This window comes from Eleutherodactylus coqui, chromosome 1 (assembly GCF_035609145.1).
Source record: "Eleutherodactylus coqui strain aEleCoq1 chromosome 1, aEleCoq1.hap1, whole genome shotgun sequence".
NCBI lineage: Eukaryota > Metazoa > Chordata > Amphibia > Anura > Eleutherodactylidae > Eleutherodactylus > Eleutherodactylus coqui.
Genome location: NC_089837.1, coordinates 58113888 through 58133177, shown reverse-complemented (window position 1 = coordinate 58133177; position 19290 = coordinate 58113888). Strand labels below are relative to the sequence as shown.

Genomic DNA, 19290 nt, shown 5'->3' with positions numbered 1-19290 from the left:
TCTTATAATGTTAGGAAGAAAAATGGAGATGGTTTTGTTTTACTTTTATTTTTTGAGGGGCGCGATGGGACCAAAATGTTGCCTAGTGTTTTTTGTTTCTACGAAAAATGATGTTCGGATTGATTGTCAGTTTATCCGAAATAAAAGAATCGTTTTTCAAGATTTTCCAATGTTTTTTGGGGATGTCTTTTAATTTGTTTTGTTTAGAGTTGTATCTAGTTGTAAAACAAACATCTAGACTGGAATTAGTCGGTATTTTGTCCACCTCTTGATCTTTTCTAGGTCGGATCAGTCGTTCTTCATGTTTGGCCCTATATTTAGAATTCTCTAGGAGGGTTTTTGAGTATTTTTTCTCTACGAATCTTTCATGGAGTATTTTGGATTGTTTGTTGAGCATTTCCAGTGTTGAGCAGTTTCTTCGTATCCTCTTAAATTGGCTATACGGAACGTTGGTTTTCTACTTCTTCGCGTGACAGCTTCTAAAATCGAGGAAGCTGTTTGCGTCCACCTGCTTAAAGTGGGTTTTGGTGTGTAGGGAGTCTTCCTTGATGTATATGTCCAAATCAAGGAATGTAATCTCAGTGGTACTAAAAGTGTCGGTGAACTCTAGACCCCATGTGTTGGTATTCAATTGATTGATGTATTGTTTAGCTTCCTCAATGGGTCCGTCCCAGATCAGTATGATATCATCTATAAAGCGTTTGAAAAAGATGATGTGGGGGTCGTTGATTCGTTTCTCGAATGCCCCCATGTATAAATTTGTGTAACAAGGCACACATTTTATGCCCATAGCAGTGCCTCTTACTTGTAGATAGAACTGATTGTTGAACTTAAAGTAGTTGTTGTGGAGAATGAACTCTAAGCGATTTAGTATAAATTGTTTCTGTTTGGGAGGTAGTAGTGTGTCACTTTCCAGAAAAGATGCAGTGGCATTGATGCCTTGAGTGTGTGGTATACTAGAATATAAGGAACAGACGTCAAGTGTAATCAAGGTGTAGCAAGTTTTCCATGCGAAATATTGTAATAGTTGGAGCAAATGGGAGGTATCTTTTAAATACGTGGGGAGTTGAGTGACGAATCTCTGTAGCTGTCTGTCGACGTATTCTGAGAGGTTGCTCGTGAGGGAGCCTATACCAGATATTATTGGTCTCCCCGGTGGTTTGTTTGTACATTTGTGGATTTTTGGCAGGATGTAAAAATAGGCAGTTTCTGGGTAGGAGGGGGGGATAGGAAGAATTTCTCATCTTTGGTGATGCATTGGTTGGTGTATTCGTTTTCTATTAGTATATGAAGATTTTTTCGAAAGAATGATGTTGGATCTTCCGTCAGAATTTTGTATTGATTGGTGTCATTTAGGATACGTTTGGCTTCTTCCTGGTAATGTTCCATGTCCATCAGCACTATTCCTCCTCCTTTATCTGCATTTTTATCACTAGGTTTTCATTTTTTGCTAATTGCCTAATTAAATTCCACTGGCGTTTGGTAAGGTTGCCAACTTTTTTAGGGATTTTTTTATTTTTTGTGAGATGTCTGAAGTCTTCAATGACTTCATTATAGAAGGTGGTAATGTATGGACCTTTAGCGTCAACCGGATAAAATGTACTCGGTAATTTTAGATTGGTGGTGACTGGTTTATCCATATACTTGTTGGTATCTGAAGGGGGGGGGGGGGGGGGGGTTGAAATCTATTTGGCCATGAGTATTTATTCCAGGATTGAAGTTAGGTTTATAGCTGTTCTTTGTAAAATATCTCTTTAAAGTGAGTTTCCTTATAAAGCGATTTAAGGTCCAAAAAGAGTTTGAAGGGGTCGGGGTCGCTAGATGGACTAAACAGGAGACCTCTAGACAAAATTTCAGCTTCTCCAGTCTTTAGAGGGTAGTTTGAGATGTTGAATATTCCCATCTTCATCGCTTCACTAGGGGTGATGGGGTTTTCCGATTGGTTAGTAGAGGTTTTAGGTTTTTTATGGGTTTTTCTCCCAGCCCGTTCCCCCTTTTTCTGTGTCTCTTTCTGTTCGGTTTGGTGACTGGTAAAAATGTGTTATCTTTGTGGGTACTGATGAATGGCTCCCTATTGGACGAGGTAACATCTTGTTCTTGGTGCTCTGGGCCTGTGTGGTACTTCTCGTGATGCGGACAGTTCGGTGATCCCTCGAGTCATTGTTGTTGGTTCAGTTTCTGTGATGGGGTTTGGGTTTTCAACAGTAGTGACTTCTAATGGGGTTAGAAGGTCAATGGTGTTGTTAATCTTGGGTTCTGTACTTTTACATTCATTGTTAGGAATTTAATCAAATCTGAATGACTTCTTGGGATATTGGTGTAGGATGGTATAGTCTGGTTTTGTATGGATATTAGTGGAGACTGGGGGACAGTGGATATAAAGGAACTTAAATTCATCCAGAGATGACAAATGATCATCTTTAGCTCTTTCCGATACACGATGTAGCTCATCCAGATACTGCCCAGTAGGATTCCTGGAAAGAACCCTATAGACTCTTTATCAAACAGTGATCTTTTAGACATAACATAATGCAATTACTCTAATTTACAATGCCACTCTTATCCAATGGTTTAACCACTTGGCACTTAAGGGCATGCAAGTACGCCCTCTGGCATCTGGGTTAGTATGGAGCAGAATCGGGAGCTGATTTTGCTCCATACATGGCAGGTACTAGCAGCCTTTAACAGTCCGCCTGTAATAGCCACGATAAGCGCTTACTCTGATTGTGGCTATAAACCCTTCAAATGCCGCTATCAATTCTGACAGTACCATTTAAATGCCACAATTGGAGTTCATTTACTGCCTCTGAATTAAAACAAGTCATTTTACTAACGACAAACAGACATTTTGGACAGGCATGGTGCCTATTCTAGAAAAGAAAAATCATCCGTCAAATTTAATTGATGGCCAATCTGCAGGATATCAATAATTTATTGGTGGAGGACATCCTGACGATTTCGCGCAATTCTTCTCACACACCATGCCTTGTCTGCGCTACTATAGCTCAATACCATTGGACTAGGCCAGCAATCTTTACGATGCTCACATTACACATGATTTGCTTTGGTAACCAATAGTAATATGGAGAACTGTTTGACTCAACAAAAAATTACACATTTTTAAAGCACAACGGTTCTATTCACGAAAAGTTTATCAGTAATACATATTTACAAGATTCATTACATTTCATACAATAAAAAAAAGTACAAGTTCAAATACATAGAGCTTAAAGAGGTTTCCGGGATCTTTGTTTTACATAAAATCCAGCTTCCCCTGCCATAAAACAGACACATATTCTGACATATATATTTGCTACTCCCCACTGTTTCTCGCTGTCTGTACAGGTCTTCCCTCTGACATCATATTTATAGGCTTTCCCAGCCTGTTTATTGGATATCACAGGTGCTGCAACCAATACAAGATCAAGGATCAAGAAATGAAGCACCTGTGACATTCCATAAACTGGGCAGGACTGCAATTTATACACAATCACTGGATCAGAACCCAGCAAGAGCCTGAAGAGTTGCATATATGCCTATATGTTTTATGGCATGGGGAGTTGGATTTTATGTAAAAAAAAAAAAAAAAATCTTGGAAAACTCCTTTTTATGTTCACAAACATAGTAACATAGTTCGTTAGGCCGAATGAAGGCAATGTCCATCTAGTCCAGCCTGTCTACCCTCCTGTGTTGATCCAGAGGAAGGCAAAAAACCCTAAGAGCAGGAGCAAAATAGCCCTTTTGGGGAAAAATTCCTTCCCGACTCCCTAATGGCAATCAGACTGTTCCCTGGATCACCCCCTAATAGATCCTACCTACCTGTAAACCCGGATTAACAATTAACCTAAGATTTATAACCTAGAATATCCTTCCTCTCCAGGAAGACATCAAGTCCCCTTTTAAACTCCTCTATTGATTTTGCCATCACCACGTCCTCAGGCAGAGTGTTCCACAGTTTAACTGCTCTTACAGTAAAGAACCCCTTTCTATGTTGGTGATGAAACCTGCTTTCCTCTAAATGTATTGGATGCCCTCTTGTTATCGTCGCAGTCCTGGGTGTAAACAGAACATGGAAGATCCTTGTATTGTCCCCTCATGGATTTATACATGGTTATTCGATCACCCCTTAGCCGTTTTTTTTTCTAGAGTAAATAATCCCAATTTTGATGCCTCTCTGGGTATTCCAGTCCCGTAATTCCATGTATTAGTTTAGTTGCTCTTCTTTGAACCCCCTCCAGTACTGTAACATCTTTCCTGAGCACTGGTGACCAGAACTGTGCGCAGTAAAACTTATTTTATGTTCACACGGCATTGATGATTACAGTAAAAAACATTCATGAGAACCCCAAATGTCCTTTTATGAACACTGTGACAGCAAAATGCTGGCACCTTCTTTGCTCTATAAGAAGTAGAAACTCAAAATATTCTGTCCTTACGTATACTCATTATTGGGTGTTCTCCATAACCGGTTTTCAACTCCTCCTCCTCTTCTTCTTCGCCCCCTTCCGCCTCTTCTTCTTCGCCCCCTTCCGCCTCTTCTTCTTCGCCCCCTTCCGCCTCTTCTTCTTCGCCCCCTTCCGCCTCTTCTTCTTCGCCCCCTTCCGCCTCTTCTTCTTCGCCCCCTTCCGCCTCTTCTTCTTCGCCCCCTTCCGCCTCTTCTTCTTCGCCCCCTTCCGCCTCTTCTTCTTTGCCCCCTTCCGCCTCTTCTTCTTTGCCCCCTTCCGCCTCTTCTTCTTTGCCCCCTTCCGCCTCTTCTTCTTTGCCCCCTTCCGCCTCTTCTTCTTCGCCCCCTTCCGCCTCTTCTTCTTCGCCCCCTTCCGCCTCTTCTTCCTCCTCCTCTTCCGTGTTATATTCTGGAATCTTCACCTTCCAAGCAAAGTTGAGATAGTTCACAATAGAGAGAACTGAATACCGAAGAGTGGGGTCTTGAGTGAGGAGCTTCCTAAACATGATTAGGGCCGCCATTGTGACTCTCTCCCAACAACCTGGTGGAGGAGTCAAGACTGGCCTATTTTGCCAGGAGATGTATTCTTTGTACATTTAGGTCTGTTTCCATTGCTTGCCTCCAGGGAAAATATCCAGTTAAAGTAACAAAGAGAAGAACGCCAAAAGCCCAGGAGTCTACAGCAGGATTTAAGATTAAATACTTGCCATGTTTAATGTCACATAACTCTGGGGATATGTAAGGGTTGACACGTGTTGCAGATGAAACCAGGCTCCCTGTATATTGAGTCAAACCAAAGTCACTCAGCTTAACACGGTAACAGTCTCTGTCCATGAGCAACACGTTATCCGGTTTCTGGTCTCCATGTACCAATCCTTTTCCATGCATATAGTCAAGAGCCCCGGATATCTGCATGGCACACCTTTTTACTGCATCCTCTGGAATTCCAACCTGCAAAAGAATCAGATCAGTATCATATGATACACTGGTGTACATTACTAACATAGTAAATATATATTGGACTGTGACATGTTGGTCTGGTTGATACACTTAATACTGGAATAAGCAATATGTTGATTTGTTGACCTCATGGCTTCCCCTCTTCCACCTACATATTGTTTGGGGACATGATGCCCATCATTCCATCATATGGCAGATGCAGCTGTTTCTCTACAGTTTGGCATTTCACAATAAAAGACTTTATATTGTATGTGAAAGAACTTTGACCATTCTTACCTCACTCTGGATAAGTTGATGCAAGGTGCCCGCTGTCGCTAACTCCAGTGTTATGTATGAATCCATTGTGCTGATGAAGATTGGATAGGTGGTTATGATACCAGGACGCTCAGAGAGAAGTGGACAAGGACAGCTCCGTGAAATACCTTCTCAGCGTAGTCCTGTTCTTCCTCAGTAACTTCACAGCCACTGGTTCACCTAAAGACAAAGATGATTTATAATGACAGTCTTGTATGTACACAAACTTTCTTGGAAGACATTTTGATCCCTACAAACTGTAGATATGGGATTTGTTGGTGGATCCTGTTTGTTTCAATAGGATCTACAAAAAAAATCTCATGTCAATGTTTTAACTTGGAATTAAACCTTTTTAGTCCCTTGTTTCCCACTATAAAGTGGCACCTGAGGTATGTTGGCAGCCACTTATCTGTTTTTTCTTATAAGTTACATACCCATTTGTTTAAATGAACTGGTATATGGAGGGGCAGTCTGAGAGATACATGCTAGTCAGTTTTGTAGACTTCAGCTTTTTTCTTTTTTCCTTAGATGGGCATTTTACATTACATTAGATGATTCATTGTTTGACAGACTATGGCCCTCTGCACGCGGGTGGGATTTCCCATAGAATTTCCACCCGTGGAAGCTGCCATAGGATTGCGTTAGAAAACGCAATGCTATGCAGACGGCGCGGAAAACAAATCGCGGCATGTCACTCCCCGGCCCCTGGCTCCGCTGTGCGCATACGCCGGCTGGGCGGCAGCCAGCACATCACAGAGCCGGAGCGACGGGAGCAGGTGAGTACTGTGCTGGTCCCTGCAGGGGCTCGGGTCGGGTCCTGCTGTGAAAATTCTCGCAGCGGGATCTGACCCTGCCGTCTGCAGGCAGCCTTAAGGGCCATTTTACACAGAATTGTTATCTTCAGATTCCTGTGATCCGATGAATATCTGATTGATAACTGTTAGTCACTGGAAGCATTTACAATCAGTGAGCGACCATCACTCCTGTGTGAAAGCATAGGAGCAATTATCGCTTCTTAGGGCTCCTTCCCATAGCCATGACCGTATTTACGCAGCCATATTCTGCATATTACCTACATATTTCGTCCCTCATACTACTTTTTGCGCAGATAAATATGCACTGTATTTTACGTTCACAAGAGTGCAGAAAGCCCATGGTTTAGGGGCGCAAATAGATAGTGAATATGCAAGTTTCCTGTGACCAAAAAGTCCAGTGAAAAGTACTTATATGTAAATGAGGCTACTGAATACAATGGGTTCTCTTCAATACATATTATGTGTGTAAAGAATGGGGCATAAATATGGCCATGTGAATGAACCCTTAGTCTACATGCATAGCCAACTTTATTTTGTACCTGTGTACATACCTGTGGTCTTGTCTTGTGCCAGTAGAACCTGACCGTACGCCCCCGGGCCCAGCCGCTTGATGATAGTATAGCACTCTGTGATCTCCTCGATCTCCAAGGACTGCATGACTTGTTCCATTATCGCCGAAAAACTGGTGATCGTTTATCTTTGGGTGATGATCTACACAACAGAGAGTCAACATTACTTAAATAAATATAAGGTGCCGTAATATAATCGTCCTCTCCCGATTGGGTTGAAAAAGAAAATCCTCAGGTTTATGGTTATTTACTGCGATGGTATATACTAAAATAGGTGTGAAAACGCTGGTGAAATTTTTTATTGGCCAGTGTGTTTGGCTTTTCCAAAACATGGCTTCAGCTGAATAGTTGTAAATATTATGGTATCTCTTTATAGAGATTGCACCCCACCCCATTTTTTTTTTTAGTTTTTTTTCCTCACTTAAAAAAACCAAAAAATTATATATATAGTGTGTGTGTATATTAGTTTCGATAGGTAGCTTATCATTGGATCACACAATCAGTATAATGTAATATAATGCCACAGAATTACATGATACTGCATTTTGACCAGCGGCCAAATGACACCCCATGATCACATCGCAGGGTGCCGAACTGTAGTTTTAATTTCTGGGTACATAAGGCTTTTTTGACCACTTTTATTGCATTTGTGAGGTAACATTAACAAAATAAGCATTTTACCTCCCACTTTTTTTCTTTTCTGCTGTGCATGATAAAAAGTGTGTTGAATTTATAGTACAGGTCATTACAGACACTCTTCCAAATATGTGGGGTTTTACTTACATTTTTTTATACAGATAATGGATAATTGGCAAAAAAGATTATTTTTAAAAATCTCCTTGTCTTTGAAGACCTGAACCATAGCAGCTGTAATTGCTGCGATAAAGCTGTACTGCTATGCCTATCACTTGCAATAGCGATCATACGCAATGGCAAACCAGGAGGCCCAAAATGTGCAATAGGTAAGACTCCATCCAGGAGGTTTTGGTACATGCTTATTACTTTGCCTATTTTTTTTTCTTTGTACACTTTGTTTGCAAAATTTGAAGCAATATAATATGCAAGATGGCAGAATTGAGATGATAACTGCTACATTAATTAAGTGCGACTCTTTATTAATTTTTTTTATATGCAGTCTTCTGCAAGCTTTACAACTATCCTACTTATTAAATGCAGAAGTGTTGCCTGACATATGTGTATATATATATATATATATATATATATATATATATATATATATATATATATATATGAATATATATATATATGAATATGATTTATAAAACTTTATATTAAATAGGAAAACTTAAGTTTGCTAATTGTTTAAGGTTGGTTTATTTCCATTGATAGTTTTTTTGCAGTCGCAGCAGCCTGCGGCTTGTACTGAAACTGCATTGAGTTCCTTGACATTGCAAGGTTGCAGGGCTACAAAGCATTCTTGGGTTGCATGACTTTAATTTTAATCAAGTTTGCCCTGTAGCTCTAGCCTTATACCCATTATCAAGATTCAGAAACCTTCCTAACGATAAATGGAATTGCATTTACAGATGATATCGGTGCAATTATGAACAATATTTTAGCTCTTATGAGACACTAAAATTTATGCAATTTTTGGAAAATGAAAACATGTCAGCCTTCCAAGCAGTTTCATATTGGGGAGTGGAGGGCCCACCATTAAAATTCATTCTGGAGGCCCCCCCTATAAAGCTACATGCAAATATATTATCTGATCTCCATTCACAAATTCCTCATCGCTGTGTTCTCCACATACCTCAGTGGTAACGGGGCCACATACAGCACACCCACCTTTTCTATTGAAGTATATGGAGAATTCAGTGGGCAGGAATTGGTAGACTCCCATTCACCCAATATGTTCCGGTTATGCGCACAACTGAAGTGGCGGCTGTGGAATTTGTCTGCTTCCAAGAAAACTATGGTAGTTCAAGACAGAGAGAACTCAATGCCAAAAAAAGTGGGTTCCTGAGCGATTAGCTTGGCAAAAATGCTTAAAGTACCCTCTGGGCCTGAACAAACAAAGATGGCTCTATGACTTTACTGACAACCTATTGTACACTGCATAAGTCCTCATTGGTAGTCATGTGGGCAGCACTGCTGATTGTATGCATCATTAGTGTTCACAAGGTAAGCCTTATAGTGACCCTCCAGGCATGAACTAACAGCGATGTCTGCACCTACTAACAAGCTGGAAGAGGAGGAAAGGCTAGACATTTTTGCCAATAGATATAAGCTTGGTGCATAATGCCTATTTCAGTTACTTGACTCCAATGGAAATACCCAGTCAAAGCAAGAAAAGAACCCTAAAAGTCCAGATATTTACACTAGGCCCTAAGATTATACATCTCATGTCACAAAACTCTGGAGACATTATGTAACCTGGCTTTATCTCAACCACATTCTCACATGTCAAGTCTAACTAAGGTCACTCAGCTGGGTATGGTAACAGATTCTGTCCAGGAGTAATGCTGCATTTAGATGTAACGATTATTGTTCAAAAAAAGGTTAAAATGAGCAAAAGTGAAGAGAAGTGATAATTGTTCATTTTAAATGCAAGCCAACAACTGAACGAGAATCGCCCACTTTGTCCATCATTGGCTCAGGCACATATTGGGTTTAAACGCTCCCCACTCCGTGTTTCACATAGAAATTGTAGGGTGCTCACTATCAGCAGTTCATATTTAGGATGCTTTAAACAATTTCCAGTTTTTTTTCTCTAATTTTGAGAACATTGTCCCATCAATAAAGTTAGGAGCATCTCTGAGCTGATCTATATGGAAGTCAGAGTCCTTGCGGGGCACAGATAGAAAGCTGCTGCCTGCTAATAGAGGGGTATTACAAATGATCTTCCAAATTGAAACCCTCATAACTCCTGTTTAATGACCATTAATGGAATGAATATGGATAACAAACTCGGTTTTCTATTAGTAAAACTGTCTAACACTAATATTGTCCTTATTGCTCAAAGCAACCAATTACAGCTCAGCTTTAATTTGAGTTAAGAGCTAATAAAAGGTTAGAAAGAAGCTGTTCTGTGATTGGTTACTATGGGCAACAAGGACGGTCTTGCTAAGACCGATCTCACACAACCGGATTTGAATTGCGGATTCTGTGATTGCAGTCTATGCGGACGATACACGGTAATATGGCTTACACTCAAATTTTGGGTTATTCAATTGGATTATAAAGGAACTTAACAAACATATTTTGGACGGCATGGTGCCTCTTCTAGAAAAGAAAATCATCCATCAAATTTAATTGATGGCCAATCTGCAGGATATTAATAATTTATTGGTGGAGGACTTGCTGCCAATTTGGCCCAATTCTTCTCACACACCGTGCCTTGTCTGCGCTACTATAGCTCAATACCATTGGACTAGGCCAGCAATCTTTACGATGCTCACATTACACATGATTTGCTTTGGTAACCAATAGTAATATGGAGAACTGTTTGACTCAACAAAAGAGAATTACACATTTCTAAACGGTTCTATTCACAAAGTTTATCAGTAATACATATTTACAAGATTCATTACATTTCATACAATAAAAAATAAAGTGCAAGTTTAAATAAATTCATCTTGAAGGGGGTTTCTGAGATCCTTGTTTTACATAAAATCCAGCTTCCCCTGCCAACAAATAGACATATATTCGCTACTCCCCAATGTTTCTCGCTTTCTGTCCGGGTCTTCCCTCTGACAGTTTATAGGCTTTCCCAGCCTGTTTATCGGACATCACAGGTGCTGCAACCAATACAAGCTGAGGGATCAATTACTGAAGCACCTGTGGCATTCCATAAACTGGGTGGGACTGTAGTTTATACACAATCGCTGGGTCAGGACCAGCGAGAGCGTGAAGAGTTACATATATGCCTATATGTTTTATGGCATGGGGAGTTGGATTTTATGTAAAAAAAAAAAAAAACCTTGGAAAACTCTTTTTTAGTTCACAAGGCATTGATAATTACTAGAGATGAGCGAGTATACTCGCTAAAGGCAATTGCTCGAGCGAGCATTGCCTTTAGCGAGTACCTGCCCGCTCGAGGCGAAAGGTTCGGGTGGCAGCGCGGGGGAGCGGTGAGTAGCTACAGGAGGGGGGAGCGAGGAAGACAGATCTCCCCTCCGTTCCGCCCCGCTCTCATCCGCAGCTCCCTGCCCGCTGCCGGCACCTGAACCTTCCATCTCGAGCGGGCAGGTACTCGCTAAAGGCAAGGCTCGCTCGAGCAATTGCCTTTATCGAGTATACTCGCTCATCTCTAATAATTGCAGTAAAAAACACTCAGCAGAACCCCAAATGTCCTTTTAGGAACACTAACAGCAAAATGCTGGCATCTTCTTTGCTCTTTAAGGACTAGGAACTCAAAACATTCTGTCCTTGAGTACACACTCATTGTTCCTTTTCCTTCTCCTAGTCGTCCTCGTCTTCGTCCTCGTCTTCGTCCTCGTCTTCGTCCTCTTCTTCGTCCTCGTCGTCCTCGTCCTCTTCCTCCTCTTCGTCCTCGTCCTCCTCTTCGTCCTCGTCCTCCTCTTCGTCCTCGTCCTCCTCTTCGTCCTCGTCCTCCTCTTCGTCCTCGTCCTCCTCTTCCATGATATATTCTTGAATGTCCACCTTCCAAGCAAAGTTAAGGTAGTTGACAATAGAGAGAACTGAATACCGAAGAGTGGGGTCTTGAGTAAGGAGCTTACTAAACATGATTAGGGCCGCCATTGAGAATTTCTGCCAACAAGCTGGTGGAGGAGTCAAGACTGGCCCATTTTGCCAGGAGATGTATTCTTTGTACATTAAGTCTGTTTCCATTGCTTGCCTCCAGGGAAAGGATCCAGTTAATGTAACAAAGAGAAGAACGCCAAAAGCCCAGGAGTCTACAGCAGGATTTAAGATTAAATACTTGCCATGCTTAATGTCACATAACTCCGGGGACATATATGGGTTGAAACGTGTTGCAGATGAAACCAGGCTCCCTGTATATTGAGTCAAACCAAAGTCACTCAGCTTAACACGGTAACAGTCTCTGTCCATGAGCAACACGTTATCCGGTTTTAGGTCTCCATGAACCAATCCTTTTCTATGCATATAGTCGAGAGCCCCGGATATCTGTACGGCACACCTTTTTAATGCGTCCTCTGGAATTCCAACCTGCAAAAGAATCAGATCAGTATCATATGATACACTTGTGTACATTACTAAGACGTATAGTAAATATATATTTGACTGGGACAGATGTCGGTCTGGTTGATGCACTTAATACTGGAATAAGCAATATGTTGATTTGATGACCTCATGGCTTCCCCTCTTCCACCTTCACATTGTTGGGGACATGATGCCCATCATCCCATCAAATGGCAGATTCAGCTGTTTATGGTTTGGCATTTCACAATAAAAGGATTACATTGTATGTGAAAGAACATTTGGCCATTCTTACCTCACTCTGGATAAGTTGATGCAAGGTGCCCATCATCCCATCAAATGGCAGATGCAGCTGTTTCTTTATGGTTTGGCATTTCACAATAAAAGGATTACATTGTATGTGAAAGAACTTTGACCATTCTTACCTCACTCTGGATAAGTTGATGCAAGGTGCCCGCTGTCGCCAACTCCAGTGTTATTACGTATGAATCCATTGTGCTGATGAAGATTGGATAGGTGGTTATGATACCAGGGTGCTTGGAGAGAGAAGTGGACAGGGACAGCTCCGTGAAATACCTTCTCAGCGTAGTCCTGTTCTTCCTCAGTAACTTCACAGCCACTGGTTCACCTAAAGACCAAGAGATGATTTTCAATGATCTAGTATTTGCACAAATTTTCTTGGAAGACATCTTGACCCTGACTAACTGCAGATATGGGATTTGTTGGTCGATCCTGTGTGTTTTCAATAGGATCTACAATAAAATCTCATGTCAATGTTTTAACTTGGAATTAAACCTGTTTAGCCCCTTGTTTCCATCAAATAAAGTGTCACCTGAGGTTTGTTGGAAGCCACTTATCTGTTTTTTTTTCTTATAAGTTACATACCCATCTGCTTAAATGAACTGGTTTATGGAAGGGAAGTCAGTTTTGTAGACTTCAGCTTTTTTCTTTCTTCCTTAGATGGGCATTTTACATTACATTGGATGATTCATTGTTTGGCAGACTATGGCCCCCTGCACACAGGCGGACATTCCATGGCGGAATTTCCCACAGAATTTCTGCCCATGGAAGTTGCCATAGGAATGCATTAGAAAACGCAATGCTATGCAGACGGCCGCAGTTTGTCCGTGCGAAATCTCGTACGGAAAACAAATTGCGGCATGCTCTATTTTTGTGGGGGCTCTGCGAGCCCCGCACAGAAATGTCACTCCCCAGCCACTGGCTCTGCTTTGCGCATGCGTCGGCTGGGCTGCAGGCGGCACATGACCGCGCTGGTCCCTGCAGGGGCTCGGGTCGGGTCCCACTGCGATAATTCTCGCAGCAGGATGCGACCCGGCCGTCTGCAGACGGCCTTAAGGGCCTTTTTACACAGAACTATTATCTTCAGATTCCTGTGATCCGATGAATATCTGAATGATAACCGTTTAGTGGCTGGAAGCAATCACAATCATTGAGCGACCATCGCTCCTGTGTGAAAGCATAGGAGCAATTATCGCTTCTTAGGGCTCCTTCCCATAGCTATGACCGTATTTACGCAGCCAAATTCTGCATATTACCTACATATTTCGTCCCTCATACTGCTTTTTGCGCAGATAAATATGCACTGTATTTTACGTTCACAAGAGTGCAGAAAGGCCCGTGGTTTAGGGGCACAAATAGGTAGTAAATATGCAAGTTTCCTGTGACCAAAAAGTCCTGTGAAAAGTACTCATATGTAAATGAGGCTACTGAATACAATGGGTTCTCTTCAATACATATCATGTGTACAGAATGTGTCCTAAATATGGCCATGTGAATGAACCCTTAGTCTACATGCATAGCCAGCTTTATTTTGGCCTTGTGCACATACCTGTGGTCTTGTCTTGTGCCAGTAGAACCTGACCGTACGCCCCCTGGCCCAGCCGCTTGATGATAGTATAGCACTCTGTGATCTCCTCGATCTCCAAGGACTGGATGACTTGTTCCATTGTAGCTAAACAAAACTGGTGATCCTTTATCTTCGAGTGATGATCTGCACAACAGAGAGTCAACATTACTTAATAAGTCTATATAAGGTGCCGTAATATAATCCTCCTCCCCTGATTTAAAATCAGGAGTTGAAAATGAAAATCCTCAGGTTTATTTACTGCGATGGTATATACTAAAATGTGTGAAACCGCTTGTGAAATTTTTTTATTGGCACGTGTGTTGTTGGGTTTTGCAAAACATGGCTTCAGCTGAATAGTTGTGAATATTATGGTATCTCTTAATAGAAATTGCACCCCACCCCCTCCTTTAAAAAATAAAATAAAAAATTCCTCACTTTTTTACACTGCTACATGGTGAGTTGTATTTTTCAGTGTTACCATTTTATGTACCACATAATTTACTGAAAACATTTTTACCAGCTATGGTGGTTGGGTGTGTGTGTGTGTGGGGGGGGGGGGGGGGGGGGGGGGGGGTGCTGGTTTTTTATGGCAAAAGTGACATGATGACTTTATCCTGTGATTCGATACCAAATGTTATATTTACTGTACTGAAAAGTATTTCCTGACAGTCATAACTTACAAACAACTTCGATCCATTTACACATATTGGGTCACAGGAAGAATACGATATGAGACTGAGGACCTGTGTCAGTTTATAGTTAGCTGACAACGTACCTTATTCAAATCCAGAAGTCATAGGTTTGGATTGTGACATTACAAGGTCCCTCTGTTTTTAGGGGCTTCACGTTCAGTCCCCTTTACTCCACAGTATTCACGGAGTATTGAAAACGACCATTTGTTTGATATTTTCCGTGTGTCATATGTCAGACTTTAATTAAAGTCTTTTTAGATTTAAAGTAAATAAACGTTATGTTTTAGAGTTGACAAGAATCCTATTAGTTTCGATAGGGAGCTTATCATTTGATCGCTCAATCAGTATAATGTAATATAATGCCACAGAATTACATTACACTGACAGGCGGCCAAATGGCACCCCATGACCACATCGCAGGGTGGATGGGGGCATTCAGAACCCCTGAAAAACAAACGGTGCTTTTGTGGGTTTTACAGCCATGATCAGCGTTGGCACTTATAGTGGCTGTAGCAAGCGGGTATTTGCTATTACAGACAGACCACACTCAGTTTTCAAGAAGTAGGATTAGCAGCCAAATTAAAAAGTCCCAAATCCATCAGTTATAGCACCAAATAGATGAACCATTGAAGATTGATCTTACCTCGGAAGTGGTGTTGGGTTTTGGTGGAGATGCTGCTAGCTCCAGTCAGTCCCAGCAAGTTGAATGATGCCAAGTTACAAAGTTTCTTCAGAGAAATAGGAGTAAGTGAATTAGAGCCGTGATCTGCCTTAATATGTGGGAGAGGAGCAGCTACAAGGAATTGGTGCCACTCCCCTTCCATTGCCAATTGGATGTTATCAAGCCTCTATTAAATTGCTAATGAATGTCTAATGTGATTGAATTAACTGAAGGTCCACTGTCCAAGGAGCTGGTCAGTCCACAGGGGTCTCAGGGAGGCGCCCACCTTAGTATTGTTTGTAAATTGCTAATGTTTGTCCTACAATGATGTCCCCCATAGTCCGGTTCCACAGTCCTCACCACCTACTGCTGCGACCAAAACAAAATAGATCCATGTTTCTCTGATCACATATAGATATTTAATGCCTGGACATTGTGTCCAGTGTCTATGGCCAGAAACTGATTCAGCATATTAAACCTCTCCCGTCCCAACTAGCTATACTTTTCAAAAGGTAATTCACACTCCGAAATACTCGGCCACCAATTACAAAGTGCAAAACGGATGCAAAAAAAAAGGCAAATAATGCAATAACCCTAATATATTAGGCCGGGTCCTTAGGGCTCTTTCACACGGGCGTATTTTACATCAGTATTTTGTGAGCCAAAACCAGGAGTGGAGAGATAGTGTAATGGAAGGATTTGCATTTCTTCCGTATTTTGGACCCTCTTCTGGTTTTGGCTCACAAGATACTGATGTAAAATACGCCCGTGTGACAGAGCCCTTAAGGGGTTATTTTGGCCAGAAGAACGCAATGATTTTCGGAGGATTTTTATCTTCACTTCTCCAGGGCCCTTTTTATTTTCCCGCCTACATGGCCGTATAAGCACTTGCTTTTTGCCTGGCGATCTGTGGTGTTTATTGTTACCATTTTTGTGGGCATATAATGTATTGTAAAACTTTTATAGAATTTTTTTTAATAGCAGGTGGACAAAACGCATCAGTTCTGCCATTGTTTTTTATTTTTTTAAAGCATTAAACATACCGCATGAATGACACTACATTTTTTCTGTGGGTCAGTATGATTGATGATATCAAAAATTATATTTTTTTTGTGTTTTTCCACTTTTACACAATAAAAACCCTTTTTGGGAAATCATTATCTTTACATTGCTGGATTCAAAGTCCCATAACTTCTTTATTTTTCCATAGACCGAGCTCTGAGGGGGGTTAATGTTTGCGTGACAAACTGTAGTTTTAATTTTGGGGTGCATATAAGGCTTTTTTTTACCACTTATTGCATTTTTGTGAGATTTTTCTTTTCTACATGATAAAAAGTGTGTTCAGTTTATAGTACAGGTCATTACTGACACAATTCCAAATATGTGGGGTTTTGCTTAAATTTTTCATACAGATAGGGGATAATTGGCAAAAAAGATTATTTTTTTAATCTCCTTGTCTTTGAAGACCTGAAGCATAGCAGCTGTGATCGCTGCGATAAAGCTGTACTGCTATGCCCTATCACTTGCAATAGCGATCATACGCAATTGCAAACCAGGATGCCTGTATTGGGCGTCCTGTTGCCATGGCAACCCAATGGACCTATGCGATCGATTACCTTGCAGGGTTCTGATGGCATCACAAAGAAAGCGCCCCCCCCCCCCCGCCCCCACCCTGTGAATCCTTTGCATGCCGCTATGTACATACATCGTGGGGTCACTGTCCTTATGTGCCCCCTCAGATGCAGTGGACGGCTGGCTATCGGTAAAAGCTGGTTCCTAATGCCGGATGGCACGCGCTCAGCTTCTGACATAGCATCATCTATAGGGCATAAGTTTATACCCTGTGGCATTAAGGGATTAAAGTCTTGTAACAATCCTATCACAGCAAAACCACCAGAAAAAGGCCATTCAAGCTAAATTTGTATTGGGCAAGACACCATCCAGGAGGTTTTGGTACATGCCCATTACTTTGCCTAACTTTTTTTCTTGGTTCACTTTGTTTGCATAATCTGAAGCGATACAATATGCAAGATGGCAGAATTGAGATGATATCAACTGTTACATTAATTAAAAGTGTAATTAATTTATGTATTTTTTATCTTGAGTCTTCTGCAAGCTTTACAACCATCCAACTTATTAAATGCAGAAGTGTTGCCTGACTAATAATAAATACATATAATATATATATATATATATATATATATATATATATATATATATATATATATACACACACACACGTTTTAACAAGAGAAAATGGGTGGAGGAATTTATAAATGATAGATTTATAAAACGTATATTTGTACTGAAACTGCATTGAGTTCATTGACATTGCAAGGTTGCAGGGCTGCAGCTACAGCTCTAGCCTTATACCTATTATCAGGATTCAGAAACCTTCCTAACATGAAATGGAATTGCATTTACAGATGATATCGGTGCAATTATGAACAGTATTTTAGCTCTTAGGAGACACTAAAAATTATGCAATTTTTGGAAAATGAAAACACGTCAGCCTTCCAAGCAGTTTCATATTGGGGAGTGGAGGGCCCACCAATAAAATTCATTCGGGAGGCCCCCTATAAAGCTACATGCAAATATATTATCTGATCTCCATTCACAAATTCCTCACCGCTGTGTTCTCCATAAACCTCAGTGGTAACGGGGCCACATACAGCACACCCACCTTTCTATTGAAGTATATGGAGAATTCAGTGGGCAGGAATTGGTAGACTCCCATTCACCCAATATGTTCAGGTTATGCGCACAACTGAAGTAGGGGCTGTGGAATTTGTCTGCTTCCAAGGAAACTTAGATCGTTTAAGACAGGGAGAACTCAATGCCAAAAAAGGGTGATTATACCTACCCGATAATCGGGTTTCCAGGAGTCTCCATGACAGCACCACCTGATATCGCCTCCTCCTGATAGGACAGGAACACACCGAGAGGTTAAAAGCTCCCCCCCCCTCCTTCCCCACCTTCCTCAGTGGTTTATAATGAACTGCCAGGGTAGGAGCTAACTTAAATTTTTACCTAGCTGGTATTTTTTTTACATATATATATTAAATCTATTTCTATTTCTTTCGGGAGGGAATGTATGGGTGCTGTCGTGGAGACTCCTGGAAACCCGATATAATCACCCTTTTCCCGAGTCGTCTCCACGACAGCACCACCTGAGACGTACCAAGTAAAGGTTATTCTAGGGTGGGATTGCCCCCGAGAGGACTTTGCGACCAAAGGCCATGTCCTCATCCAGCTGCACTTTTACCCTATAATGTCTAACAAAAGTGTGTGGCTTCTTCCACACTGTGGCCTTGCATATCTGCTCAACGGATGCTGAACTATGCTCAGCCCATGAAGTTGCTACTGCCCTCGTGGACTGGGCCTTAAGAACCGAGAGGGCCTCCCTCCCCAGGGCCTTATACGATTCGGTAATGGCCAGACGGATCCATCTGGCTATAGAGCTTTTAGCTGCTTCACTCTCCCTGTTGGGGTCTGAGTACTGGATAAACAGGTTGTCGTCCCGCCTTCAGTGGCTTGTGGTGTCGATATAGTTCAGGACCGCTCTCCTGACATCTAAGCAATTTAGGTCTCTCTCTCTCTCGTTTTTAGGATTATTAAAGAACGAGGGGATTACTACATTCTGAGCCCTGTGGAATGGTGACACTACTTTTGGTATAAAGGCTGGGTCTGTTTTGAAGACTAACTTTGTGTCAGTGATTTTGAGGAGCGGGTGGCGGATAGATAGGGCTTGTAGCTCGCTGACCCGTCTCGCTGAGGAAATGGCTACTAGGAAAATTGTTTTAATTGTGAGCATTCTTATTGAGAGCCCCTCGATTGGTTCGAAGG

The 19290-nt window shown here is 41.4% G+C and overlaps 2 protein-coding genes and 1 pseudogene across 2 annotated transcripts in view; 1 reads left to right on the top strand and 2 right to left on the bottom strand.

The window, feature by feature from the left end:
* Positions 1–19290, top strand: part of EVA1A (eva-1 homolog A, regulator of programmed cell death) — an 814688-nt gene that overhangs the window by 263262 nt on the left and 532136 nt on the right. The window lies entirely within an intron of this gene.
* LOC136616420 (serine/threonine-protein kinase SBK2-like) lies at positions 4417–7182 on the bottom strand (annotated as a pseudogene).
* Positions 11505–18088, bottom strand: LOC136616404 (serine/threonine-protein kinase SBK1-like). The gene is made up of 4 exons (XM_066594211.1): positions 18074–18088; positions 14074–14158; positions 12650–12852; positions 11505–12233 (listed from the first exon to the last, which is right to left on the bottom strand). Exons 1-4 carry the CDS (start codon positions 18086–18088, stop codon positions 11505–11507), a joined length of 1032 nt encoding a protein of 343 aa, XP_066450308.1.